General features: G+C 47.5%; 1 protein-coding gene across 2 annotated transcripts in view; it reads left to right on the forward strand.

Moving 5' to 3' along the window:
* The first annotated feature begins 4,258 nt into the window (after positions 1 to 4,258).
* The window catches only part of LOC311630980 (xanthine dehydrogenase/oxidase), a 56,679-nt gene continuing 33,324 nt past the window's right edge, over positions 4,259 to 27,613 (forward strand). The window contains exons 1-13 of one of the 2 annotated variants that reach the window (XM_084900656.1): positions 4,259 to 4,615; positions 9,883 to 9,940; positions 11,828 to 11,924; positions 13,237 to 13,345; positions 16,840 to 16,966; positions 17,835 to 17,896; positions 21,241 to 21,309; positions 21,610 to 21,696; positions 22,772 to 22,913; positions 23,421 to 23,513; positions 24,070 to 24,221; positions 25,610 to 25,703; positions 26,942 to 27,051. In XM_084900656.1, coding sequence (XP_084756782.1) covers positions 4,574 to 4,615; positions 9,883 to 9,940; positions 11,828 to 11,924; positions 13,237 to 13,345; positions 16,840 to 16,966; positions 17,835 to 17,896; positions 21,241 to 21,309; positions 21,610 to 21,696; positions 22,772 to 22,913; positions 23,421 to 23,513; positions 24,070 to 24,221; positions 25,610 to 25,703; positions 26,942 to 27,051 — 1,242 coding nt within the window. In that variant the 5' untranslated portion in view covers positions 4,259 to 4,573. Of the gene's footprint in view, positions 4,616 to 9,882; positions 9,941 to 11,827; positions 11,925 to 13,236; positions 13,346 to 16,839; positions 16,967 to 17,834; positions 17,897 to 21,240; positions 21,310 to 21,606; positions 21,697 to 22,771; positions 22,914 to 23,420; positions 23,514 to 24,069; positions 24,222 to 25,609; positions 25,704 to 26,941; positions 27,052 to 27,613 lie in introns of both variants that reach the window. The other variant, XM_084900655.1, reaches the window with a different exon arrangement.

The following is a 27,613-nucleotide window of genomic DNA, read 5'->3' on the forward strand; positions in this document are numbered from 1 at the left end:
CAGTTGAGGAGAGGGGACCAGGACTACAGGGGAGGGCAGTTGTGGGGAAGCAGATTAGACAAGCAGTGGAGAGCAGTTTGGGGCGATGAGGATGGTAGGGTAGAGCAGTTAGGGATGGCTGGGTTGGCAGGGGAGGGCAGTTGGGGAGGACCAGGCGTGCAGGGGAGGGCAGTTGGGGGTAATCAGGATGACAGGGGAGGATATTTAGGGACGACCAGGCTGGCAGAGGAGTGGTTAGGGGGTGATCAGGCTGGCAGGCAGAAGCAGTTGGGAGCCAGCAGTTCTGGATTGTGAGACTGCTCGTTTAGGCCCACTCCTATAGGGATCAGGCCAAAACAAGCAGTTGGACATCCCTTGAGGGGTCCCAGATTGGAGAGGGTGCAGGCTGGGCTGAGGGACATTCCCCTCCCCCTGTGCACCATGCTTCTAGTCAATGATAAAAGAAAAGGAGCTGGTGAGGGAAGTTCAATGGTGTTGATATATGGAATGATGAAAGAGAATTCCACATTTGTTAAAAGGCAGAGGCGTAGACATTTCTGAAACCCACTTGTTCTTTGTATTGTGGGCTCAACTCACAAGCATTTTTAAAAATTTGATTTAAAAAAAATATTTTTTATTGATTTCAGAGAGGAAGAGAAAAGGATAGAAACATCAATGATAAAAATCATTGATCAGCTGGCTCCTGCATGCCCCCTACTGAGGATCAAGCCCGCAACCCTGTGCATGTGCGCTGAAGGGGAATCAAGCTCTGACCTCCTGGTTCATAGGTCAATCCTCAACCACTGAGCAACACCAGCCGACCTCATAAGCATTTTTTATCTTTTTTTTTTTTTTTAATAGACTTGGCCCTTTGCTGGGCACCAGCAATATAGTTGGAAACACGGTTCTGCTCCTGGTTTCAGAGACTTCACTAACCAGAAGCCTGGATTTCAGCCGGACTAAGAAGGGCTGTGAGTGCCATGCTCACAGTCCTGAGGTTCATGGTCCATAGTTAGTGAAGAGCCACCAGGGAGAAGACTTCTCTGCTGCGGAGTGGGTGACAGATGTAGAAACTGACACTCACTTGCTTGTAGACAGCAAGTCAGACTTTCTGCCTCTCATGTCTGGAGAGGAAAGATAATAATAACTTCCTGGCTCATCCCACAGGGCTTTTATAAAGATCAAATGAAATTACATTGTGCACAATGAAGTGCTCTTCAGGCGTCAAGGGCTATCATTAGGACTGGTTAATAATCTGGATGTTTGGAGAACAAGGGAGGACTTGGGTGGTGGGCAGTGATGCTCTGAGAATGTGGCAAAATCTTTTGTCCAGAATGGGCGTATGTAGGAGGAAAATCAGGTCTTTGGCAAGAAAATTAAGAAAAGTCTGAACCATAAAATGTGATTTTTTTTTCTTCTCAAGTAAAGTTTTTTTTTTTTTTAACTAAAATATCTTTTTATTGATTTCATAGAGGAAGGGAGAGAGAGAGAGAGAGAGAGAGAGAGAGAGAGAGAGAGAGAGAGAGAGAGAGAGAGAGAGAGAGAGAAAGAGAGAGAGAGAGAGAGAGAGAGAGAGAGATGTCATTAACGAGAGAATCATTGATCAGCTGCCTTCTACACTGGGGATTGAGCCTGCAACTCGGGCATGTGCCCTGACCAGGAATCAAACTGTGACCTGGTTCAGAGGTCGATGCTTAACCACTGAGCCATGCCGTCTGGGCTCAAGTGAAGTTTGTTGTAAGTAAACAGGGGACACCTGGAGGGTACAGACAGAGATGCATATCTGGGTGCAGAGAGAGGGAGTGAGCAGCCCAGAGATGCTGCTTCAGAGGCAGACTCAGGGCTGGTCCTGAGACCTCCATGGGAAGTGAGACCTGCTGGGGCAATAGCTGCCAGAGCACCAGACCTGACCAGGCATTCAGAGAATCTTCAAGTGTTTTCCTGAATCACTTCTTCCAGGGAATGCTTGACCCAAATAGCTCACTAAGCCACAAGTTATGACTTGGCTCTTCCCAGCATTGTTACTCTTATCTCTTGTGATTTCCTGAAAGTATTGTTCCAAGAGGAAGACTTGTTTGTATCCAGGCAGCCTCAGGGCTTCAGGGCTTACCTGACTTTTTCATGGACTTTGGGACCTCATCTACCAACGCGGTGCAAATTATAAAGCAACATGTTCTTTTGAAAAGTGTGGTAAGTGAATGTAATATAAGTTATAGTTGGCCTATTCCCAGACCACAAATTCCATTAATTCAGCTCAAATTTGGGGATTCATTCAACATTGAAAGCATATATAGAAGGCCATCTGCTTTGAAAAAAAAAAAAAAACAACAAACTTATTTTAAAATGTTTTCCCCGAATTTATAACATCTGGAAAAACCACAGAGAAAAAAATGATCACAGATATTTTGCTGAAGAAAAAGTAATAGTAATTTAGTTTTTCTTTTGTTAAATCTCAGTATTATAGAAATACATTATTATAATTATTACAGAAATAAAGTATGAGAGACAGCATGAGTCCTTTTTGAAAATGTATTTTGCTCTCATTTTTTTCAGTGCTTCCTGGTAAAGGGGAACTTCACCTCTGGGAGAATGAAGACTGGCAGACGGGGGACAAGTAAATCACTACATATGTACTGAGCACACACCTAACCTAAGTCCCATTTAATTCTCACCAAGTAGCTATAGTCGATCCCATTCCATAGATACGTATACCGAAGCCAAGAGAGTGATTTTTGCCTAAGGTCTCACAGAAGTGGTGGAGCTAATATTCAAGCCAGTTTACCTACATCAAACCTGAGGTCCTGCCTTAGAGAGTTTCTTGGGACTTTGGGTAGAGACTGGCTAGGAAGTAAAGGGCTTGGATAGCTGGGTGGATCAGTGAGTGGATCAGTGAGTAGAGGAAAAGCTGCTCCATCACAGAGACGAAAGGTCAGGGAGAAGTCACCCATTACCAAACACCACCCAGGCTCAGCCCCTCTTTCCTTCTTTCTTTTAGAGCAGGGCTTCTCAATCTTGGCTCTATTGACATGTAAGACCAGATAATTGTTTGTTGTTGGGGCTGTCCTCTGCATTACAGAGTGTCTTGTAGCATCCTTGGCCTCTACCAGTAGCAACCCTTCCGGGTCATAGCAATAAAACTCAACCCCAGACATTGCCGAATGGCTTTTGAGGTTGGGAATCCTCAGCCACCCCAGTTAAGAATCATTGGTTTCTGGTGACCAACCAACATGGTTTGCGAGGACTCAAGGGGTTCAGTGCTAAAACCAGGATAGGCGGGGCAAACTGGGATGATTGGCCACCCTACAAATGGAATTCCATCTCCTGCTTACATGAAGGCTGTGGTTGAGAGAGACGCCTGTGTGGATAACATGGTTGTCCTGTAGTCTTCCATTTTTCTAAGCTGCTGCTGTGCCAGGCACTTCTGCTTAATAGCCCTTTCTCTCCACCCAATTCCATGTAGCCTGCCAGGAATATGGGAAAGTTACCTGTTTCCAAGGGCTGTTTGAGTAACTGTGCGGGTCTTTTTAGGATGGAAGGAGACCAGAGGGAATGCTGGTGTGTGTGTGTGTGTGTGTGTGTGTGTGTGTGTGTGTGTGTGTGTCTGTGGACTGGGAGGGGCATTTGGGTGCTGGACTGCAGAGAGCTCATTGGTGCTGTCGGGGTGGGCAAAGCGTATGTATGTTTACATTAGGAGTTAATGAATACTGGATGAGGGCAGGTTTTCAACTCCGAGCTAACTTGGCCTATGACTAGGTAGTGTGCGCATTTCAATTTATTCGGTATTACAAAATATCTTTATGAGTTACTCTGATGACATATTAAGGGCATGTTCCTAAGATACATAAGTAAAAGAAAAGACGTGGTTTATTATTAGCATTATTTTTGTTATGCTGTTGAGTATATATCAGCAGTAGTAATCAGTATTTTAGTTCTTTGCAAATTGACAAAGCACTTCCAAAATATGTCATATGTCCCTCAGCCTTCTGCTTTTGGTGTCATTGGTGTGCCCCTTTAGAGGGTGAGCACAGCAGAGTTCTGAGGGAGATAAGTAACGGGCTGAGGTCCAATGAGAGGGTTTGCATCAGGGTCACTGGGCACCGCATCTGTGACCTCCATATTCCTGCATGTAAGTGCTTAGTCTATGTTGCTGTAACTATAAGTGGTGAAACATCAAGTACAGACAAGGAGGGTGTGAGTCAGCCCTACCGCCCTGACTCTGACAATGGCCCTCCTCCTTCTCTCTGGTCAGCCAATGGGAGGATGAGGCAGGTTCCATGGGGCAGTGCCTAAGATCCATAGTGACACTGCCAAGGCTGATAACCTTGTTGATTCCACGCCTTCCTCTGTGTTCTATGACACAGGTGTTGGGGGTGTGATGTGCTTGTGAATGATTGCTTTCATTTTCCTTGATTATGCAAACTGGTGGCTTTTGCCAGGAACTTTACCCCCTGAGGCTCTATGTTCTTTCCCTCCTATTGGCCTACTTGGTCTCATTATTTTTGGGAGGCGTATTTTTCAAGTGACAGAGGCGTGATAACTGCCCTTGCCTCTTGAGAGTGAGGTACCTGGAGTTCAGGGGCCCCACCTGTTGACAATGACAGCGGACGAGTTGGTTTTCTTTGTGAATGGCAGAAAGGTAAGCAGGAGCTGACCTTTGCTTTGGCTTACGTGCTCCCTGGAAAGGGCTGTGTGTCCTGTGGAAGAGGCTGTTCTCTCTCTTTCGTGCTCTCTTCTCTCTGTCTCCCTTTAAATGTGTGGCTGTGTTTGGGGTGACCTTGGGGAAAGCAGACCTTCTCCGGGCTAGAACAGAGTCAAGATAGATACTCAAGGGACAAAGGAATGAGGGGAAGGAAAGCGAGGAGAGAAGTATCTGTGGGCTTCCCCCACCACACTGCACCCACCCCACAGCAGGAGAGACACTGGCAGGAGGCTAGGAAGGGAGAACACTGACCTCTAGGTGAGACTAGAGGTCACCCCCCACACTTCTGTTTCTGCATTTAGTCAAATATGTCCTAAGGCTTCTGTTGATCTCTTTACTGAGGGAAGAAACAAGAATGCGTTTTCTTGATAATATCAGGATATATGGTGTACACACCCTTTGCTTCTAATATTTCATGTATGGAAGTATAGCAGCCAACTTGTGGGAGTACATATACTGACATTTTGTGGCAGGCACATTTATTTTCATGAAGGGCAGGCTTGCCCCTGCCCTTAGTTCTTATATTAATATTGCAGATCCCCTTGATAAAAATGGATCATTTGGATTATCTTCATGGGTGCCCAGGGAGGTAAGGAAGGTGAGGGTGGGATGGGGCAGAGGGGGACTTATTACATGGGGACCATGTCCTTGCAGCACTGGAAGGATGAGGACCTTTGCAAATTGTAATGCAGGTGCAGAGAGAGAGGGTGCAAGCACATTACATTGTCTCCATCTTCATCTTGCCCTCCCTACACCTTGCTTGCATCTGCTTTAGTCCCTCTTTTGGGAATGAATGGGACAGTAAGAGGGATTGTTGCACATTGAAAAGAGCCATGTGACCATGTGGGTGCATAATGTCCACAGGGAACCCCCAAAAGGCAATTTTATTTGTTTTGTTGAATTGGCAGTTTAGAGAAGAAAAATAGGGTGGCTTTCCTGGTAATTTTCAAGAACTAAAATGTGCTTCATAGGACATCTAGTGCTTAAGTGTTAGGGTGTATCTGAGTGACAAGCAAGAAAATTCCATGAGCTACCGTATCATCAGTGCTCCAAAGGCTGTGGATTCAGTGAGTGGTGTCCCCGGGAGGCACGGGGGAGCGGGGTCAGCCAAGTCCTTCTGGGTCCAAAGTTGTCTCTTCATGCCAGTTTCTTTCCAGGATTGGCATCGGGCAGCAAACCAAGAGGTAGGGCGAAGCTTCCACGTTGGTGGTAGTGACTTTTGCACCCAACATATCCAACAATTTTATTGCATTCAGCAATTACAGTTGTTGAATTGGCTTTCTAGAAGGGTGTCTTCTGTGGGATTTTTCTAAGACATTTTTACTTTGAATGAGCAGCTGGGCTTAATGACTTCCAAGGCCACCCCTCCCCCCCCCAAGGTTGATTATTTTATTGAGCCATCAATTCCTGTGTGTCAGTACAAGCTGCTGTTCTTCTTTACAAATTGTTTGCCCTGAGGCACTGGAGTATTTGAAGGGAAATTCGGCTTGGAAGAAATTGCTTTCTCATGAGTTTTATTTTCACTTGAGGAAAGCAACTTCAAATTTGTAGATGGTATTAGCACATCAAACCCTACCATCTATTATGGCCAGTTTTGGTGATAAATACCCATGTTTGAGAAACCAGTGGGAAGAGGACAGGCGGTGCAAGGAGTGGTGAGGTAAAAGCAGTGCTCTAAAAACAAGACCCAGCCAAAGAATCCCCAAACAAATTAAGGCAGGTGTGAGTAAGCGTGTTCCCATGTCGAGTCCCAAATGTTCTAGACCATTTGTTACAGGACATTATATACAGAAGTTATCAAACAAGGGGCCAGAACTTGGTGACTCACTCTTCAGTGTGAGCCTTCTACTCTCCCTGTCCTTCACTAGCTGGGATGGATGTAAGATACCAACCATCAAGTACCCAGGGGGCCTTCTGTGGTGGTGATGGGCCTATTGTTTTCATGTCTTCTATAGATTTAAAGTCAGAGTGGAAGAGAAAGAGCTGCCCAGGGTTTTGTTATTATAGTGATAGTCTTTGGGAGGGTAGGATCCTTGCTATTCATAGCAATCACTCTCTGTTTCCTGGAGACTGTGACATTTGGAGGAAGCTAGGGAGGTTTAGCATGTAGGGTGCAGCTGAAGGTGTCCAATAGTGATCCCCCCACAAGAAGTCAGTGTCAGTGACTCGAGCCTCTCTCTCCCTCCCTCACATCATTGACATTTTGCAAGTTCCTCCCAGCCCTGGGCATGTGTATATATATGGCTGGAGGCATTGCCATTTAGGAGTTTATGAACTAGTTGCAGAGGTGGATTATGGTTACGCAAAGTAATATATTTCAAAATGTATTTCACAGGAAACCATCCCCATGAGATACCCTTCTTAGATATTCTTAAACCACTCAGCCCAGCACTGGCACAAAGTAGGTGCCCAGTTCATGTGAGTGGGCTGAATAGATGAATAGTAAAAGCCCTAAAAAAATCCTCTGGCAAAGAAATTTATTTTTTAAACTTTGTATTTTAAGTTTGCAGAAATGTTACAGGAAGGCTGCAAAAAAATATTAAATAGATTTTTTCCTACCTGTTAACATTTTGCCACATTTGTATTTTATTTCTCTCTCTCTCTCTCCATATACATACATGTATGTATTTATAGGCATGTACATAGATATATAGGTATATGTATTATAAGTATACAATTATATACTTATTATGTATGTAAATAATAGAACTATATAAAGCATAACATTTTATTTCTGAATCATCTGAGGGTAAATTTCAGACATCATACCCTCTTACCCCTTAAACTAAAATATATTTTAACAGAACCACCGATTTTAAAAATCAGGAAGTTTAGTGTTGACAGAATACTATGATCTAAAATCTATGGATTTTATGCAACATTATTTCAATTTTCCCAGTGACATCCTTCATGACTCCCCCCATCCTGCTCCAGCCCAGGATTGCATCTTGTAGTTAATTGTCAATTCTCTTTAGTGTCCTTTAATCTGGAACAGCTCCATAGCTTTCCTTGTCTTTTGGGATGTTGATGTTTATAAAGAGAACACGTCAATTGTCTTTTTAGAATGTTCCTCATTTTGAGTTTGTGCCATGCTTTCTAACAATTCCATCCAGAGTCTGCAGTGTGGGCGGGAATTTCAGAGAAGTGGTGCGACCTTCTTGGAAGGACATCATGTCAGCATCCACGTTAGTGGGTGTGAACTTGCTCCTTGGATGAGGTGGTGCTCAGGTTTCTGCGCTGTCAGGTTACTCTTACTTCCTTTATCTTTAGTAAATTATCTGTGAGAAGGTACTCTGAGGCTGTAAATATCTCCATTATCAAACTTTCACTGACACTCATTTTATTATCTGTTAATGTTAATCATTCTCAACTGGATCAATTGTGGGACAGGTTATATGATGTCTGGTCATGTTATTAATTGATTTTATTCTTCCAAGAAAACTTTACCTTCTCTTATATTTGTTTCTTTATTAATTATGAGTTTAGACTCATGAGTTCTAACTTTACTTAATGGATTATAAATGCATTTTGGCCATTATTAGTGTTGGTGATTGAAGTTTTCTAAAACAATCTGCCTAATGCAGTGTCTCCTAAGCTCCCTTCCCCACAAAGTGTTTTTCCTGTGGGATATCCACTGGTGTCCCATTGAGAGAGGATTCCATGGGGTTTTCTTGAGGAAACCCTGCAGCCAGGCCCTGAGAGTGGTACAGCCATTCTCGTTGGAATTCAGGGATGTGGGCTTGTGGCTGGGATAATATGGAAAGCCTTCCCAGGGAGGTGTCCAGGGTCTTCTGATAAGTCAAGACGCAGATGGAAGAGGAATGAAATGGTTGAAGACTTATGAGTCAGAAGGTAGATGGTGTGTTTTCACTGGAGTACAAAGACCAGCTTGGCAGGGAAAGTAGGGAGTGGGGAGGCTGAAAATGAAGATGTGGGACACATTGAAAAGGGCCTTATCAGACAGCCTAAGGAACATGGGAGACCTTGCTGGTCACTGAAGGCAGAGCAGGGAACCGCTGTGATGTGATGGAAGTAGAGCTGGAGGGCAGGAGGAAGGACCCACTTGGGGAGAAGACAGTAGGTAAGGCCCTCACGTCCGTCTACAGAACAGGCGCTGGGGATCTTTAGTTTGTACATTTATGATTTCTTCTCCAAGAGGAAAGGCATAGTTTCTGTGTAAACTTTGTAATCAGGACCTTGAATAAGCTGTGGGGTATAATAAAAAAAGAAAAAGCATCCTATCTTTCCCTTTCCCTCAAACTTGTTTCAAGAGGTGAATTCTGGCATTTTGTTACCTCTTTGACTACTGTTGGTTAATTAAAAAACCCTGTGGTCATTTCTGAGTTGCCAAACACAATCTCAGGTCAGGACAGAGGTGAGGGCAGCAAGAAGTCTCTCTCATATGCATGGCCTCCATTAGGTCCATGGTCAAACAACACTTCACGTGCTTTGCTTTGCTCTCCCTAACTCTGGGAGTGCATCCCAATCCCAACTTTGGCAAGATGTGGAAGCCATGCCACAGGGCTCTCTATTGAAACCCTCATTACAAATTCTCTCCCTTTAACCACTCCACTCACCCAAACCCTTTCATCCTTGATCATGTGTGAAGAGGCATGGAATGGTTTTCCATGGATTTCCTCTGAAAATTTGCTCTGGGAACTCGCACTTCGCTCTGTAGACAACCTCCTCCATTTTATTGGAGATCCCGTTTGTGGCCCTTTGTTTGGAGAGTTCTCCTTTTCTGACAGGTGTTAGTGTTGTTGACTGTGATAGCTCAGTGTGCACAATACTCCTCTGTGAGCACAGGTCCACGGACTGGGTCTCCGCTGTCCGAGTGTGGACACCCCAGGAGGCAAACCCAGAGCCTGCACGCTGCCACCTCAGCTGTCCCTGGCATTCACACATGGGCAGCTGGAAATGAGGTGACATGTTTGATTTAGAGAGGGTTTTGCCTCAGTCAGCCCAGCACAGCAGTTGCGACACCTAAGTGCTCATGGTGAGTCCTACTGTGGAACCTTAGGATTGAAGATGTCAGCACATACTTAGTTTGGCTTGTAGTGAATATGTTCATTCTGATGGAATTTTCAAAAGAAAGCCCTCTAGTTTTTGTAAGATATTTAACACATCCTCACTAACTTTACCAATTATTTTTAGTAAGAAAATGGCTAAGTACACCTATGATATATTTTTCTGTTATTTTCTAGGTGGTGGAGAAAAATGCAGACCCAGAAACAACCCTTTTGGCCTACCTGAGAAGAAAGCGTATCCTGACTTTGGAGTGGGCTAAGGGAGAGGGCCGGTGGGACTCCTTCTCTGGGTTGCATGTCATTTTGTAGTGACTGCTGGGGAGGCTGTGGCATGTGGAAGAAGGAGCACTGGACTGGGGCCCTGGACACCTCTATTCTAACTGCACTTGGCAGCTGTGTGACCCAGGGAAGTCATTTGAGCTCTGGGTCTGCAATTCTCAGCTATTGAATAGGAAGATCATTCTTGATGCTCCTTAAGATCTCTTCCAGCAAAGACTCTAGTGAAGCCAATATTTGACCCTGGGCCTGAACAGCAAGCAGCTCCCAAAGACACTCATTAGCCCTGGACAGCTTTAAGGTCATTCCCTCTCAGAGGAACTGAACTATCCTCAGCTCATCACTGGCTGAGGCCTAAATGGGCTTCCTGGGGAAAGTTTCCAGCTCAGAGAAGGTGGAGAGAAAGTCAGAGGAAACAGTATGTGTTGGAGAAGGGAAGCCTGAGGTGGGAAACTATGTAGAGGTGCCACCCATTGTGGAAATGAAAGTGCTGGGAGGCTTGGGCAGGAGTCACCTAACAGGGATTTTAGATTCTGCTCTTCATTCAGTGTGGGAAGGATGCCTTTTAGAGTCCCCAAACCTTATTAAGATTTTATTTATTTATTTATTTATTTATTTATTTATTTATTTATTTTTAAATTACAGTTGACATTCAATATTATTTTGGTTTGGTTTCAGGTGTACAGCATAGTGGTTATACAATCACATACTTTATAAAGTGTTCCCCTCCCCCCTAATATTTTCAGTGTCTACCTGGCACCATTCATACTTATTACAATACTAGAGGCCCGGTACATAAAAATTCATGTTTTGGAGAGGGGATCCCTCAGCCATGCCTGCCCCCTCTCATAGTCCAGGAGCCCTCAGGGGTGGGAGGCGACCCAGCAATCAGGGGAAGGTGATGCCCCCATTACACTTCTGTTGCTGCCTCTGCCGGCAACGCAAGTCTCAACTGGCCCTGGTTACCCGAGCCTTGGGCCAGCCCTGGGTGGCTGGGGGCTGAGGGGACTGGGGGACTTCAGAGGCAGGTATCTCGCTAGTGCTGAGGGGACTGGGTGCCATAATTTTGTGGCTGTGGGCTCTGCCGTCTCTGAGGGCAGGGCAATCAATTAGCATATTCCCTCCTTATTGGCCATGGGCATTGCTAACTTTGTGATGGTGTGAGGGTCAGTTAGCATATTTCCTCTTTATTAGATAGGCTTATTGGCTGTATTTCGTATGCTGTACTTTATATCCCCATATTTTGTACTGAGCCCTTGAAATATTTGTTCTTTTAGGGTAGGAAAATATTCTGAGACCCTGGAACAAAAACAATAACAAAAATATAACAGGAGCTGACATTTAATGAGTACTTACTATGTCCAGGGGGAGTTCAAGGTGATTTCTGTGGGTTACCTCACTGGTCCTCATTGCAATACTTCCAACAGGATAAAAAGCTGGGACTCAGCAAATCCCAGAACAGATCAACATCTCTCTCTGGTCCAAGTGACTTCATGGCATCTCTGCTGGGTGGATGTGACAGCTGCCCACATGGTCATATTTTGAGGTGCCCAAATCTCTTGACTCAGGAGATCACAGGACTGGGGGGCTATATGGCCTGGAAGACCTGACACCAAGAAAAGTTTCTAGTATTCAAGTCCTAGTCAGTGCAAGGCCCCATCCCTGCCTTCTGGGTCAGTGCAGCCTCTCTGATGAGGAGGCTGTGTAGGTCTGCTGCCTCCTTGGTGGAGGGGCCTGTGTGTGACAGTGGATGGCTCTACACTCAAAGCTCTGCCCAGTATTTCCCAGCAGCCCAGCAAAGACCCTTTTTCTCTGAGTTCGTGCTCCTTAACCCATGACTATTCAGTGGGGCTGAGCGGGACCAAGCTGGGATGTGGAGAAGGGGGCTGTGGAGCTTGCACCGTGATGATTTCCAAGTATGATCGTCTCCAGAACAAGATTGTGTATCCTTTTCCTGCTGGCTGATTGCCCATGTGAGGACTATGAAGTAGCAGTCAGCTTGTGAATGAGCGAGTGTGTGTGTGTGTGTGTGTGTGTGTGTGCGCGCGCGCGCACGTGTGCACAATACATGTGACCTTTCTAAAATCCAATCACATTTCACATCCCATAAAATCCTTCAATAGGTCTCCATCATCCCCAGGATAAAGTCCAATCTCTTTGCTTAGCACACAAAACCCTTTACAATACACCCCACCTTTCCTCTCCAGTTTTCTCTCTCTCCATGGGCCTAGCACTCCATTCATCAGTGCATCCTAGTCCCTTCTGTAGGGACAATTGTGAACAACTAACATTCCATTTCCATTAATTTCTTGGTCTTTGTGTAAGCTGAATTCCAAGTCTGTTTGAATATCCTTTCTTCCAGGACTTCTGTACATGGCTCCTTCTGGGAGGCACTGTTGTCTTGAGGACTCAGAAAAATACCATCTCCTCCAGGAAGGCTTTCTTGAGCTCCTAAACTGTGTTAGGTGCCCTTTGTCTGAGCTAGTCCCATAGTGCCCTGTGCACAGCCCTCCTGAGCACCGATAACAAGATATTTAAATTTCACCTTCACACTGGCTTTTATTTCCCTGGTTGACTGCAAAGGATTAAAGAACAGAGATTTCATCTTATTCACCTTTACTTCTCAGCCCTCAGTAGAGTGCCTAGTACATGGCTGGCGATCAGTAACAGATCAAGTGAACGAAAGATGGATAAAGGAATGGGTGTAAGCAAGCTCTAAAGGGTTGGTATCTCATGTCTCCTGAGAAATGGGGGAGGTAGAGGTAAGTGAAAACAGGAAAGCAAAAGTGCCTGGAGGTACGAAAATTGAAGAGGTGAAGGAAGGGCCCTACAGAGAGAGGAGCACATGTTGGGCCTGGTACCTGCCAGAAAACTTCCCCCTAACTCAGCCTCCAGGGTCGGGCTGAGTCAGAGGCGTCTGAAAGTGACCCTGGTTCCCTTGCTCTAGCTGGGTGGCATAGTGTGCCCTGCTGCCTGACCCCCAATGCAAGAGGGTTCAGGCCTCACCGTGGAGTGTATGTGTGTGTGTGTGTGTGTGTGTGTGTGTGTGTGTGTGTGTGTGTGTATGTGGGAGTGTCCTTTGTTCCTTGGTCAGAGTCTTGGGTGGAGAGTCAAGAACACCTGTAGGAGAGAAAAGGATATAATGCAGAGTGGTAAGAAATGACACAGCATCGCAGTCTCCCCGGCCCTGCACTCAGTCAGGTCCATCCTGATGGCCTGAATGGACAATGGAATGACCTTAATCTGGGGCTGCAGCCACTTTTCTGCCAATGCCTGCCTGGCCCCCATCTGCTCTTTGCACCATGTTGCCGTGACGACTGTGGAAGGGATAGGAAGCACCAAGACCAGGCTGCATCCTGTGCAGGTAACCAGAGCAATGAGAATTAATGACAAAGCTACAAACTTGCTTGGGGTTGTTGGGCTGTCACTTCTAGGCAAAGGAGGTGTGACCAGGCCACTTCCCCATCCCCTTAGGGGTGAAGGGTGGGCTGTGAGGCAGGAAAAGGAAGAGGCGCCCATGCTGCCGCTCTCTCCTGTGGCGGGGTGAACATAACATTGCATGACTCCAAGGGGACCAAGAGGTCACCTGGATCTGGTGGCTGGACAGTCCAGCTGCAGGGAGGAGAGGTTGGAGAACTTCCTCACCTTGAGCTTGAATATGCTTGGGAAACCCCCTTCCTTCCCAGATTCAAGATTCCAAATGCTCCCTGTCCTTTGATAAAAAGCCCACCTACTCCCTGCCCCGTCGAATGACAATTCCATTGCATCTCTCACCTGCCACCCGCAGATAATACAAATATGGGCTGCTCCATCTTCATTAAATGCAGGTAAACAAGGCCTGAATAAGAGAATGGAGACATTTGAGTACCTGACCAAGGCTTTCTTTATGATCTTACCAGACCCCCTGGGAACAGATTGAAACTGGGAATGCTTTTGGGTTAGAGTGGGCAGGGTTTGTGGAGAGAAGCAGGATGCTCTCGGGTGACGTGTAGTGGAGTATGCATGGGAGCAGAGCACTGTGGGAAGAAAAGTCCATTATTTTCAGTGCTTTTTGCTTTGGGAAACTGAGGCAGGGAGGTCTTTGTGAGATTACAATCACGGAGGGTGCCAGAGCCACACCCAGGTCTTCCTCTTGCCTTGACCATTCGGGGAGACCAGTTGTCCAGAGCATGCCTTCCTTGGGCTCCGACGTGAATGTGGGAGCCAGGGCCTCCCGTGGAGCAAGCTGGTTATACTCCTTGGGAGGAGTATCTGGGACCAGCCAGATGAACCAGGGTGGGGTGCAGATGGTATTGCTTCACCGCTGTGACTTCATTCTTAGCTTAGGCAGGAAAAGGGAAAATTGCAACTTGTCCAACCTGAAGGAGATGTGAGAAGGTTCATTAGGGTTTCTTATAATTATCCTTGAGACAAATAGATGAAAGAAAGAATGAACAGCTTAAATACTGAGATCATATATGTGTAATTAGGCTAAAACCTTGCCTCTCCAGTGACACAAATCCTTATTCTCATGCTCTTATTTTGGCTCCCAGATAAGCTGTAGAGCTAGATTCCACTTTTCCTTGTCTACTCAGTTTTCCCCCCCTCTTTGTTTCTATGACACTACACTCCCCTCATTCTCCTCCTACCTCCATGCACTGGTCCTCTCTGTGGCTGCAGCTCCCTAGGGCTCCCACCCAGGTCCTTCCCTTCTCCATCTTCACACCCTTTCCGTGTGAGTTTAACACCGTCTACATGTGAACAGTATGCATATTTATACCTTCAGCTTTGACCTCTCCTCAGAGGTTAGGTTCAGACTTCTAGCTGCCTACTTGGCATCACTACATGGTGTCTAGTCTCAAATGTAACAAAAGCCCATCCTTTCCCTACTCCTTTCCTCCCCAGTCTGTCTCCATCTGAGTCGATGCCAAGAGCATCAATCCACTTGATCAACACACACATCTAGGCATCACCTTTGGTGCCTTCTCTTTTATGCCACCCCCACTCCATCCAGAAGTAGTGTCTACCTCCCAATCCTACAGTGACACCTCCTTTTTCTCTCAGTTTCCCTATTACTGAGCCACCATCCTCTCCTGCCTGATCATCTGTTTCTAGTGTTGCCCCCTACCACCCATTCCTCACCCAACAGCCAGAAGAGTCTTTAAAAACATAAATTAGATCTTATCCCAATATGGCTTTCCATCACACCCAATATGGCTTTCTGTCACATTAGACCCAGAATAAAAATCTGGGTCCTGACCCTGGCTTATGAGGAACTGCATGATCTCTACCAGAATTTCTCTTGTCCCAGGGGGTTCTATCCACACTGACCCTTTAGACTAGGGGTGTTGAACTCAATCAGAGAAGGGGCCAAAATCTAAAATCCAGCCTAAATCGCGGGCCGAATGGTTTACTGAACAGTCATAAACTGACAATGTCATAAACTGACAGCGGAGTGCAGTGATGACAGCGCGGTGCAGGCCACATTGCAAGGCCTGGCGGGCTGGATTTGGCCCGCGGGCCTTGTGTTTGACACATGTGCTTTAGACACTCTAGCACGTCAGGCTTTGCACGTGCTGTTCCTCTGCCTGGAATACACTCTTCCCTGGTCCAAATTGTTATTAAATTCAACTTAAAAGTCACCATTTCAAAGCCACCACTTCTGACCACTTCGAGGAGTCATGGTCACTCAGGGTCCTGTCATCTTGAACTAATTTTTACATACCTCTTATCTCCTGGATTTTTTTTTTTTGGTGTGTCAATATTTTTCCGACTAGGACTTAAGCTTCATGAGACCAGAGACCTTATCTCTCTTCCTCACTGTCTGGTTACCTACCATGCCTCGTGCATTATAGTTTCTCAGTAATTATTTATAAAATGAATGAATAGATATGCTAGGCATTGGGGATACAATATTCTAATAATTTTACTTAATGTAAGTGCCAAGAGATACTCTTAAGAAACATAGTAATTATGATAATAATAGTGTGTGGAAAATCTCCTTATAATGAAAAATTTTGCAGGTTTGAATGAAAGTTTTGTGATAATTATTTCATATCACATGTTCCATTTATTTTTTTAAAATGTGCTTTATTGATTTTTTTTTTTTCAGAGAGGAAGGGAGAGGGATGGAGAGTTAGAAACATAGATGAGAGAGAAACATTGATCAGCGGCTTCCTGCACACCCTCTACTGGGAATGTACCCCGGACCAAAGTACATGACCTTGACCATAATCACACCTGAAACCCCTCAGTCTGCAGGCCAATGCTCTATCCACTGAGCCAAACCATTAGGCCTCACATGTTCTATATGATCCATTTCTCAACTCTTATGGATGTGGAGGGTTACCACTCGACAATGGTATTCTAGTTTGGAATAAGATACATTCAGTTAGCTCTGAACAAAGGCTGGTTGAGATGGACTATGGGGCAGTGTATGTAATATTGTAGAAGGTGACACAGCTCTTCCATTTACTGTATGTGTCTCTGGATAAATCTCTTAATTTCTGGACCTGCTTCCTCCTCTGCTCAGGGAAGGGAACAGAGGGAGAGAAGATGCTTCTGGTTCTAATAGTAACTCTCCTACTAATAATGAACACTGCTTGAATTCCCACTCTATGCCAGGTATAGGGGTAAGAGTTTTTGTGAATTATCTTATTGAATCCTCTAGACATAAGTACCAGGACGAAGGACCTGCAGCTCAGAGAGGCTCGGTGATGTGCCCAAGGCCACAGTTGGCAAGTGGTGGCACTGGGATTTGACTCTGTGCATCACCTGTTGCCCACACTGCCTGTCGATGTGGCCTGGCTTCAGTTGAGTCACAGCAAGTCTGAGAGGGGTTCTGCCAACACAGATGTCCATGTCATCTGTCCCTTTTAGGAGAGAATTGCCAAAAGCCACGGTTCCCAGTGTGGGTTTTGCACCCCTGGCATCGTCATGAGCATGTACACGCTGCTCCGGAACCAGCCCGAGCCCACCATGGAGGAGATCGAGGATGCCTTCCACGGTACGGGTCCAGAACACAGCCCAGGAGATAGGGTGGCAGATGGGGCTCTGAGGGAGTCACTGTGGGGCCCAAGTGGAAGCTGGGGATGGGCCAGGAGTCCGAGGCACTGCCTTAGGAGAAGAAGCTCAGCCTACCTACATGTGTTGGCGAAAATCTGTTAGAGGATTGGCCTCTCTTAGTTTGAGGGACACACAGGTGGGTTGGAGACAGCTTGCCTTGGTGTTGATCTTCCCAAGATGCCTTCCTGCCCTCCCTCTGCACTGGGGTGGGTGGCAGTGGGGAGACCATTTGGAAACTCCACAGGGCCTAGTGATATCACTTCCTTCCATCTCAGCTTCCACCAGGACAGGACTCTGCAGAGCAAAGGCCCATCTGAGAAGGCAGCTAGGATCCTGAGCTCCGGCAGGGATGGCTTCCCACATTCCCTCAGTGCAGGGGCCTAGGAGCCTGGGCCAGATGTCTGTTTATCTGAACTGAACAGAGAAGACTCCCCATCTATTCACCATTTCAGTCCATCATTTATTCAACCAGTTATATAGAGTCCTATCATGAGCCAGGCACCACACAAGGAATAAGGGACATGGGGGTAAAAGACACGATCCTTGCTTCAGGGAGTTTGTACTCTGAGGGAGAGAGAGAGATTTACTCATAACACGAGGAATAGGCACCATGGAAGCACCTATCATTTCAGAAAGTCTTCCTGGAAGAAGTGGTAGATGTTTTGAAGCCAGTAGCACAAGGGAAGAGGAGGGGCATTCTAGGAAGAGAAAACAGAATATTCAGAAGGTGTCTGATGCTCGGGCTCAGCCAGAGCCCCTCACCTGCCCTGGAGCCTGCACTGACATTGCCCCTGTTCCTTGTCCCACAGGAAACCTGTGCCGCTGCACAGGCTACAGACCCATCCTCCAGGGCTTCCGCACCTTTACCAAGGTAAGGGGGCGCCCCAGGACATCAGTGGCCCTGCTCCTAAAGCAGCCACACCCTGCAATCACAGTTGGGAGGGATGCCAAGGGCCTCTGCATGACAGAAAAGAGAGAGAAGATGGCCAGGTGGCTGGTCCCCCCCCTGCGGCTACCTGGCATGAGCAGTAGACTCTGCCATTCTTATTCAGAGATGGGTTTTCATCAATAGCACTGGGACTTTTTCTCCAGGAAGAGCCTGGGGAACTGGTTCCTGGAAGTGACCTGGTGCCCCAAAGCTAATTACCTTCAGGGCATTTAGGCTTGGCAGCCTGTCTTGGAGACTGGCCTGCTCAGGCCATGCCACAAGTACTGACTGACTCAGCACCCAGGCGCCTCATCCTTTCCTCTCCTGGCTGCCTTCTGCAGTTGGTGCTCTGCTGGGCTGATTAAACTGCTGATCAAATCACCAGTTTTCGAAGTCCTGCAGTGTTCCCAGCATGCTGAGTGAGAAGCCACAGCCAGGTGTGTGGGCATCGCTTATAGAAACACAGGCACACAGCTGCCACCTGGCTAGGAGGACTCTCTTTTCTTGGCTTAATCTCCTCAGATTTTATCTAATTCTCACACCTCCTCTCAGGATGATTCAGGGTTGCTGACAGAGTCAGCTTTTTGTAAGTGCATTAAAAAAATGAGTGTTTCATGCAAATAATTCTCAAGGTTGGGGATGGAAGTGGGGCTCATAAAATGGAAGACATCACGCTCTGATGAGGAAAATAGGAAGTGTGAATTTAGAGAAAAACGATTGAAAGCTCAGACTTAGAGTCTGCAGACCATAATAATGCCTGCCTTATCATGAATGTTGAAAGTACTTCTTGCAAAGTCATCAGAACAAGCCTGGGCGTATCTTAAGTATTCAGTAAGTGACAACTCTGAATCATGATGCTGGTCCATTTCTTCCATGACTTAATGCTTGATCTCTATAAATGGTGCAGACTTCCCTGAGAATCAGGAATCATTAATCTTGTCCATGAGTGCATTTCATAGGAGGCTGCTCACAGAGAAACAATTTAACCAGCCTCCTAGTTTCGCAAAAGAGAAGGGCTTCTGAACGTAGCTGATAATTATGCTCCTTCTGAGGGTGGAACTGTGTCCTCACTCCGTTGTTTGGTGACACTTCCCTCTGTCAGTGTGGAGCTGAGCAGAGCTGAGTTCTCTGGTCAGCTGACACGTCCTGCATAGTGTCCTTGGAAGCTCATGTCCATGACTCATTAGAGACCCCCAGCCAGTATTCAGAGCCTTTCACTCTTTAAACAAATGTTCTCACCTGAGGAATGAGGGTATTTTTTCCTTGGATGTTTAGAGTGAGGGGAAGGGTGGATGGGAAGGGAGAGAAAGAAAGAGAGAGAGAGAGAGAGAGAGAGAGAGAGAGAGAGAGAGAGAGAGAGAGAGAGAGAGAAAGAAACTTTGACATGAGAGAGACATATTGATTGGTTGTCTCTTGCTCACACCCTGTCCAGAGCAACATTGTCCATCACAATAGTTTATGTCATAAACACGTCAATGAATTATCAAGAGCAAAGATTTAAGTAAGAACATGTTGGCATTCAATGCCCTGGGAAAATGTGTGTCTGTGAAATACATCCTTCCCACCAGCACTGGGTGAGTGTGGCTGGTGCCCCTCACTTCACTTGGGACCTGGTGACTCCCTGTATCATTCCTTCTCCAAGAAGAAAGATGAGATAGGGCACTATAGAAACCTTCCCTTCCCTTCCCTTCCCTTCCCTTCCCTTCCCTTCCCTTCCCTTCCCTTCCCTTCCCTTCCCTTCCCTTCCCTTCCCTTCCCTTCCCTTCCCTTCCCTTCCCTTCCCTTCCCTTCCCTTCCCTTCCCTTCCCTTCCCTTCCCTTCCCTTCCCTTCCCTTCCCTTCCCTTCCCTTCCCTTCCCTTCCCTTCCCTTCCCTTCCCTTCCCTTCCCTTCCCTTCCCTTCCCTTCCCTTCCCTTCCCTTCCCTTCCCTTCCCTTCCCTTCCCTTCCCTTCCCTTCCCCAGTCAGCTCATCCAGTAATTGGTTGCCCTGAAAATATGCCCGGGCTGTGCCTGAAAGTTTCCCCCACTTGGCCTCTCAGCACAAGTCCATGATTCAGGAGTGTCTCCTGGGGTCCTGAGCTGGGAGTCCTGCTTTTTTTGGGGACACAGCAGTGAGGTGGGAGGCAGCAAGCTGGGCTCTCCTCTGTGCTGTGCTATTGGCATGCCAAGAGGTCCTGGGAAAGTCCTTTCCCCATCGTTAATGGGTCATCAGACCTGTGCACTCCCCCCAGAACAGGCCCACGATGAGGAATAAAGAGAGCTTAGCTTTCTGGCAAGCAGTGTCTAATCAGCTGGGGTGATGCCCAGACACACTTGCTGGACACAGCTCTGGACCCAGCAAACAGAGTTGGACATTCTTGTTGGAAGCCCAACAAAGACTCCAACCTTGGAGGTGCCCAGACAAGAATTGGTTGGATCTAAAAGAGGGGCTCTTGAGTGCTGAGAGAACCAAGGGAATTTCTGTCTTAGAGGCTCCTAAGGGAGCAGCATTGAAGAGGGAAATGGGCATAAAGAAATCCTATATAATAAAGAGGTAATATGCAAACTGACTGTCATTCCAACACACAAGATGGCCCCCATGTTGTCAAAGATGGCTGCCCCCATGTGGACACAAGATGACCGCCACAAGATGGCCACCAGGGGAGGGCAATTGGGAGGGTCCAGGCCTTGGAGGGGAGGATAGTTAGGGGCCACCAGGCCTGCAGGGAATGGCAGTTAGGGTGATCAGGCCTTCAGGGAAGGGCAGTTAGGGGCTATCAGGCCAGTGGGGTAGGGCAGTTAGGGGCAATCGGTCCAGCAAGGGAGCAATTAGGCATCAATCAGGCTGGCAGGTGAGTGGTTAGAGGGTGATCAGGCTGGCAGGTAGGCAGGCAGTCAGGCAGGGGAGCAATTGGGAGCCAGAAGTCCTAGAATGTGAGAGGAATCCCAGATTGGAGAGGGTGCAAGCTGGGCTGAGGGACACAGGGCCTCTAGTGCTTTGATAAAATAGGAGGACCTATCTTTATGGAGAAATGTTCTTAACATTAAGTTTCCCTGCTGTTTCTAGGAGAGATCTTATTTGTTTATTCACAAGTTATTTAATCGACATTAACCAAGCAAGATGAAGTAGGTAAAGCAGAGGTCTCACCTCTATGGAAAGGCAAATGGATGGGATAGGCTTTTTACTAATACCATTGATGCTGAGTAGGTATCAGAGCTGGATTTAACTGGAAATTAACAATGTACGTTCTTCAGCTTCTGTGAAACTCTTTGCAAATATTTGTGTGTGAATGTTGGTCATCTCTATAGGATGGTGGGTGCTGTGGAGGGAATGCAGACAACCCAAACTGCTGCATGAACCAGAAGAAAGACCACACAGTAAGTGGATCCTTCTCTCCCTGGAAATCTGGAGGCCAATCGCACTTCAAAGGAGCCTGTGGTCTTGCTCCACACTCTTGGCAAGGGTGGCTGGAAGAGGAAACAGTTACCTAAGCCTAGACTGAGAGGGTGGTGACTATGCACTTTGCTTTGGGTCCTCTGGCAAGACCTTCTGGTTCCTGCATCCAGGAGCTGCCTGGGGGTTGTGAGCGAGCTTGCTTGGACCAAGGGCTGCATTGGTGCTATGGGGCATTTCAATGGGGATATACTGTACCACACCTCTGTTCCCTTTTCCAGCAGATCACCTCCTCTCCGTGTTTATTCAACCCAGAGGAGTTCATGCCCTTGGATCCTACCCAGGAGCCCATCTTCCCACCCGAGTTGCTGGTAGGTGATGCCCCAAGGGAAGGCCCATCAAGGCTCTCTGCCAAAAGCCCCTGGAGACCTGCTTTATTTCATACCCCCTGGGAACGTTGTCTTCTCCTTGTCCTTTAGGTCTCAGCCTGAATTTGCCTTGTTTTCTCTGACACCCAGGGGTCAAGTCCCTCTTTCATGTGCTCCCTCAGGAACCCACATTTCTCTCCTTTTCACACGTGTCACTCTGAGGACAGGAAGTGGATCTCTCTGGTGCCGTGTTTATCTGACTTGCTACAGAAGTATCTGCTGGCCTCTTGGCTAAATATAATGCATAAGCACCCAAGCAAATAGTCCATTAAACAAACAAACAAAGAAACAAACAAACAAACAAACAAAGCTGGATTCAAAAGACACACCCAATGCCTTCAGCTCTGCTTTAAGGACACCTCTCACACCACCTTTCTTCTCCTTCGCTCCAACATGTAAGGAGAGGAAAGTACAGATTTCCCTGGGGCTGTTGACACATGAGGACTTCCTAAGTTCAAGGGTCAGAGAGAAGGGCTGTGCAGCAGGCTGCCAGCATATCCTCCTCTAGATTGTGCAACCTTGAGACCATCAATGTGATTTAGGGTTTTCTTCCCCAGTATCACCCCTCCCTCATGCACTGGGACCAACTCTGCATTGCATTCCCTTTGACCACCCTTCCTTTGCTACCCTGGCTCCACCCACACCTTGTCCGCTCTCCTCATGGAGACAGTGGGGACAGTCCAGGTTACCTTGTGGCTAGTGACCTTTGGCAGGTCACATGACTTCCTTAGGTTTCTCCCTCATCAGTACAAGAGGTGGTTTACAACGTCTCTTTCACTGAATCTTCGGATGGCTCAGTGAACTAATGTCACTGAGTAAGAGCTGCAACCTAATTTCTGCCTCCATTCATGAAGTTTTCTTCCCTTGTCTTTGACAAGTATTTTCATTCTGAAGTCAGTAATAAACTAATCCACAGAAGAGTTGATCCCATGGTGGCCCTGAAGCGAGGGCCATGGGAATGGCGGTAGGAATGGAGTGGAGAGAAGGAGATGGCTCATTGGAAAATGGTATTTTCCAGAGGCTGAAGGATGCGCCTCAGAAGCAGATGCGTTTTGAAGGGGAGCGTGTAACCTGGATCCAGGTCTCCACCCTGAAGGAGCTACTGGACCTCAAGGCGCAGTACCCGGAGGCCAAGCTGGTGGTGGGGAACACGGAGATCGGTAAGGACTTGGGACGATGCAAAGGCATTTCCTTTTTACCCTTTCCCTCTATTGCCCTGTGGGCGAGGCTGGGGGAGGTGCTGTGTAACTGAGTCTGAGGAATGGGGCCATTCTGTCCATAGAGTTTCTACCTTGATTAGCAGATTTGAAGTTTTTCTCTCAGATAATTTTCCTTTTTCTCTGAATGCTAAACGTTCGTGTCATTATTAGTTATATCCCAGCGCTAATAATAGCTCAAGTACTGAAATCTGCCCATGCCTAGCTCTGTAACTTGGGCAAGAAACTTAATCTCCCTGTGCCTCCGATTCTTCATCGATAATCAGAAAATCAGAGCATCCTCCAGGCCTGCTGTGAGGTTAAATGAGTTAAAATACGTAGTGCTTAGGAGAGTTACTGACATACTTTAATGTCCCGTGTTTTCTAATATTGTTCCTAAACACACACACACACACACACACACACACACACACACACACCCCTAACTTCAGGCTTTCTGTTTCCCTCGAGGCATTGAGATGAAGTTTAAGAACAAGCTGTTTCCTGTGATCATCAGCCCAGCCTGGATCCCTGAGCTGAATTTGGTGGAGCGCGGCCCGGAGGGTAAGGGAGGTTCACTCGGGTCCCCAGAGGGGCTGGGATGGGTCAACCTCCCCTTTGGATCTGGTTGCCACCTACTTATCCTGAAGCCAATCTGCACAGGGAGGAAGGGGCAACCTTCACCACCTCTCTCCATCATGGTAGGCATCAATGGGCGAAGGCTGTGAGATCTCCAATAGTATTCTCAATCCTGGCTACACCTTAAAATCACTCACGGGGTCAGGGGCCTGGGGTGGGCAGGTGTGCTTGGGTGCTTTAGAAAAAATATATTCCAGGACTTTGCCCACAGAAACCTGATTTTATTGAGTGGAGAACCACTGGCTTAGTGAAAGAGCACTCTGGTTGTAGGACAAGAGGCCTGGGGTTGAGTCTGGGATCTTTCAATAGCTGTGTCGTATTGGGCGAGTCCCTTACCTCTCTGGGCCAACTTTTCTTCATCGGGTTAAAGATGAGAGTCCTGGTGCAGCCTCACTAGGTTGCTGCAAAGCTTGAGACTCTGTGTCTGAAGGTGTTTTCTGCACTGGGCAGTGGGTCGCTTATTCTGAGCACATGTTCCCAGGTATCTCCTTTGGAGCCGCTTGTTCTCTGGACTCTGTGGAAAAGACCCTGAAAGATGCTGTTGCCGAGCTTCCTGCCCACAAGACAGAGGTGTTCAGAGGTGTCCTGGAGCAGCTGCGCTGGTTCGCTGGGAAGCAGGTCAAGTCTGTGGCGGTGAGTCCCCGCCCAGGGGTCTCCAGGCCCAGGGGACAGGGCCTTTCATCACACCAGGAGCCTCACACTAGAATGGGTAGAACTGCCTGAGTGTTTCTTAAAGATGCAGATTCCTGAGCCCTGCCTCCCAGATGTTGGCCTGGAAGGGCTGGGTGGAGCCTGCAGGTGCTGCTGATGCAGGTGGTCTGTGGGCCACTCCAGGTGACACTCACTTGGACTCAGTCTTCTCCATGAGGTTGGAGAGATGGGGCCTCCTGCCCACCCCCTTTTCCTTTCTGATTTGCCCAGGCTCTCAGCAGGTGGAGGAGAGATAAGTTAGAGCAGGGGTCTTCAAACTACGGCCCGCGGGCCACATGCAGCCCCCAGGGGAGTCTGATCCTGCCCGCCAGGTTTTTTGGGCAGTGAGCACAGCCTAGGTGTTACAGTAGGAATTAGTAGTTCATATAGTCCGGCCCTCCAGCTCTCTGAGGGACCGTGATCTGGCCCCCACTTTAAAAAGTTTAAAGACCCCTGAGTTAGAGAAAAGCCAAACCAGGGAGGGGCACAGCCTTTCTGCCCTGGGGTTAGAACCAGAGGTAGAACCCCTGAAAGGAGGCTGTCACAGTCAGCCTTCTGAGTAAACCTCAGTCTCCCAGTTTGCAAGCCTTGTTCCCACACAGTGCCATTTGAGTGAGGCTCATGATTATTGATGTTGTTGGGAGGAAAGCTATCCCTTCTATTCTATTTTTTAAAAAATGGTTTAAAAAAAAAAAAAAAAGCAGAATAACCCACTCCATTCTCTACACCTTACCCGAAGCCCTGACAACTTCTGGGTGTAGATGAGGAGATATAAACAAGCAATCTCTATTGAGGCCCCAGCTCAGCGGGCATCTACTCCCAGGGAGGACTTGTTTTCTTCCTGCAGCTGTTTTCTCCCTCTTTCCCGTAGTGAGCACCCTGGGTCTGGTTCCCCCAACATTCTTTGCCAAGTTGCCAGGAAGCTCAGATCCAATTAGAACAAATCATTAATCCTCAAATCTTCCTCCTCTTTGTCCTTGAACTTTAACTTCTATTTCTGCTGTACTATGGCTTCTGTGATAAGCCACCTTAGCCCTTTCAGAAAAAGGTTGGGTGACATGGTGTTGACTTGGGTTAACTGAGGGTGGTGCACTGACTGCTACATTCCAGAGCTGGGCCCCAATGCCAGGCGGTCAGATCTCATGTTTAGCACGATGTTCGATGTTCTGACTGCAGAGCTCTCACTGCACCGGGCTGTGTCTCCAGGGGCTGGAGGTCGGGCCTCCCTCCACAGATGACACCTGTCATCCTCCTGCTCTGCATTTGGGAGCCAGCTGGGTGAGCACAGGTTTCTGAGCTGGGCTCTAACGCACACTCTCTGCTTGTCCTAGTCCATCGGAGGGAACATCATTAACGCCAGCCCCATCTCCGACCTCAACCCGGTGTTCATGGCCAGTGGGGCCAAGCTGACCATCGTGTCTAGAGGTGAGTTGCCTCGTATAGAGGGTCCTGGGGGAGAAAAGTCTCACAAGATGGGTTACTCCTGGAGAGACAGAGTCCAAGGACCTATGACCCCACTTTCCTATGGTTTAGATTCCTGGAAGCTACAAGGGATCACTCATGCTGGGGGCTAGGAGAGCTGGGCCACTTCTCTATTAAGAATTCACAGCAGGCTCTGTCCAGATGCCTTACCTAGTGAGATGCTGGAGCCAGAATGCACCAGCTCACCACAGTGGATCGGTGGGTTGTCAGTGTTTGTGAAACATGGCTGTTATAAAAAATCAAGCTATATAAGGGTGCAAGTTATATAAGACAGATTATGTTAATGACATAGGGAATGAACACTCAAAATTCACCACTTGCTAATTATTTTACTATTGTCTGTGCTGTTGAGGCTCCTTCCATCTATCTGTCTGCAGCGGAGATGCTATGTAGTGGTGCTAATATGCATCCTTCCTTGTCAGAGGGGCCCCAGCATCTCCCCTGGGTTGATGACTTGCCAGGAGGACGCACAGGCTCAGTGTATAGTCATGCTCATGGCTAAGACTCACTACAGAAGGAGGAATCAGTAAAATCAGCACAGGGAAAGGCACACGGAGCAAAGTCCAGTGGAAATCTGACATAGCTGCCAGGGCCTCCCAGCGGATCACACAGGAGGCTCTTGACTCCCCCCGCAGCAAGCTCCCCATGAGAAGTGCAGGCAGCCAGAGAACTCGTTAGGGGCTCAGCACTGGGGGCTGGCCGCACAGGTCATACCAAAGTTCAGAGGCCCAGAAGGAAAGCAGGTGTTCTGCATAAACCATGTTGTTTTTACAAACTGGGAGCCATTCTTATCAGGGAATGCTAGGAACCCTCTGCAGACCCACGTACCCAGAGGACACCAGTGGCTCACCTTGTAAACAGGCCTTGCAGAGGGCCTGCTGACTCAACTCTGCCACACTTTCTAGCTCCACATCATTAATGTCATTCTGGTAGTTTGAAATGGGCTCTAGTGGGAGTATTTATACCATAGACAATAGCAAACCAAGGTTACACCCCAGCAGCTGATGGTTAACCATTCACCAGCGCACCATTGCTGAAGGATTTCAGATGGAGGGCCTTGACCCCAGCTGAGCCATCCATTCCCTTTGACTGTGGGCATCAGAGACCCGGATGCAGAAGCCCACTGGCGGATTGTCCTGGGCCTTCTCACATCAGTCCCTCTTCATCTTGCCTCTGTACAGGCACCAGGAGAACGGTTCCGATGGACCACACCTTCTTCCCTGCCTACAGAAAGACACTGCTAAGTCCAGAAGAGATACTGCTTTCCATTGAGATCCCCTATAGCAGGGAGGTAAGATGCTGGGCCCGAATCACTCCTACACCCACCAGGCTCCAGACAAGGAGAGCAGAGTTGGCCTTAGGACCAACCTTAGCATCTCTCAACTGTAACACTGATGCACTTGTCTCTGAACTTTGCCTTTGACCGGCCGTATTCCTCTCTGGACAATGAGAAGTTTTAGGGTAGGGAGCATTCCTCATGGACAGAAGCTAGATGTGTGATCCTAAGTGAGAAAGTTTACCTTTCTGAGCCCCAGTTTTCTTACCTGTGCAGTGGGCATGATGTTACCTACTGGGAGGGTGATTGTGAGGACTGAAAAATAATTCTGTAGGTTCCTGGTGGAGCCGGTGGAGATCACCAGCTGGTAACTAGCAACACAGTTTAAGGATACAACCTGCTGGCGAGTATTCTCCCCAGGTCAGAGGAGACTCGATTTGGTCAGGTGAAGTGTGGGGCTGGTTTGCTAAGGGAAGCAGCTGCCTGTCAGTCAGACCTTCACATGCCAACCTTGGGCTTGACAAGGGTTTGCTCACTGACCTTACTCTGGGTAGATGACGGTTCCAGCTTGTTCAGC

This window comes from Pipistrellus hanaki (assembly GCF_964339955.1).
Source record: "Pipistrellus hanaki genome assembly, chromosome: 12".
Classification (NCBI taxonomy): domain Eukaryota; kingdom Metazoa; phylum Chordata; class Mammalia; order Chiroptera; family Vespertilionidae; genus Pipistrellus; species Pipistrellus hanaki.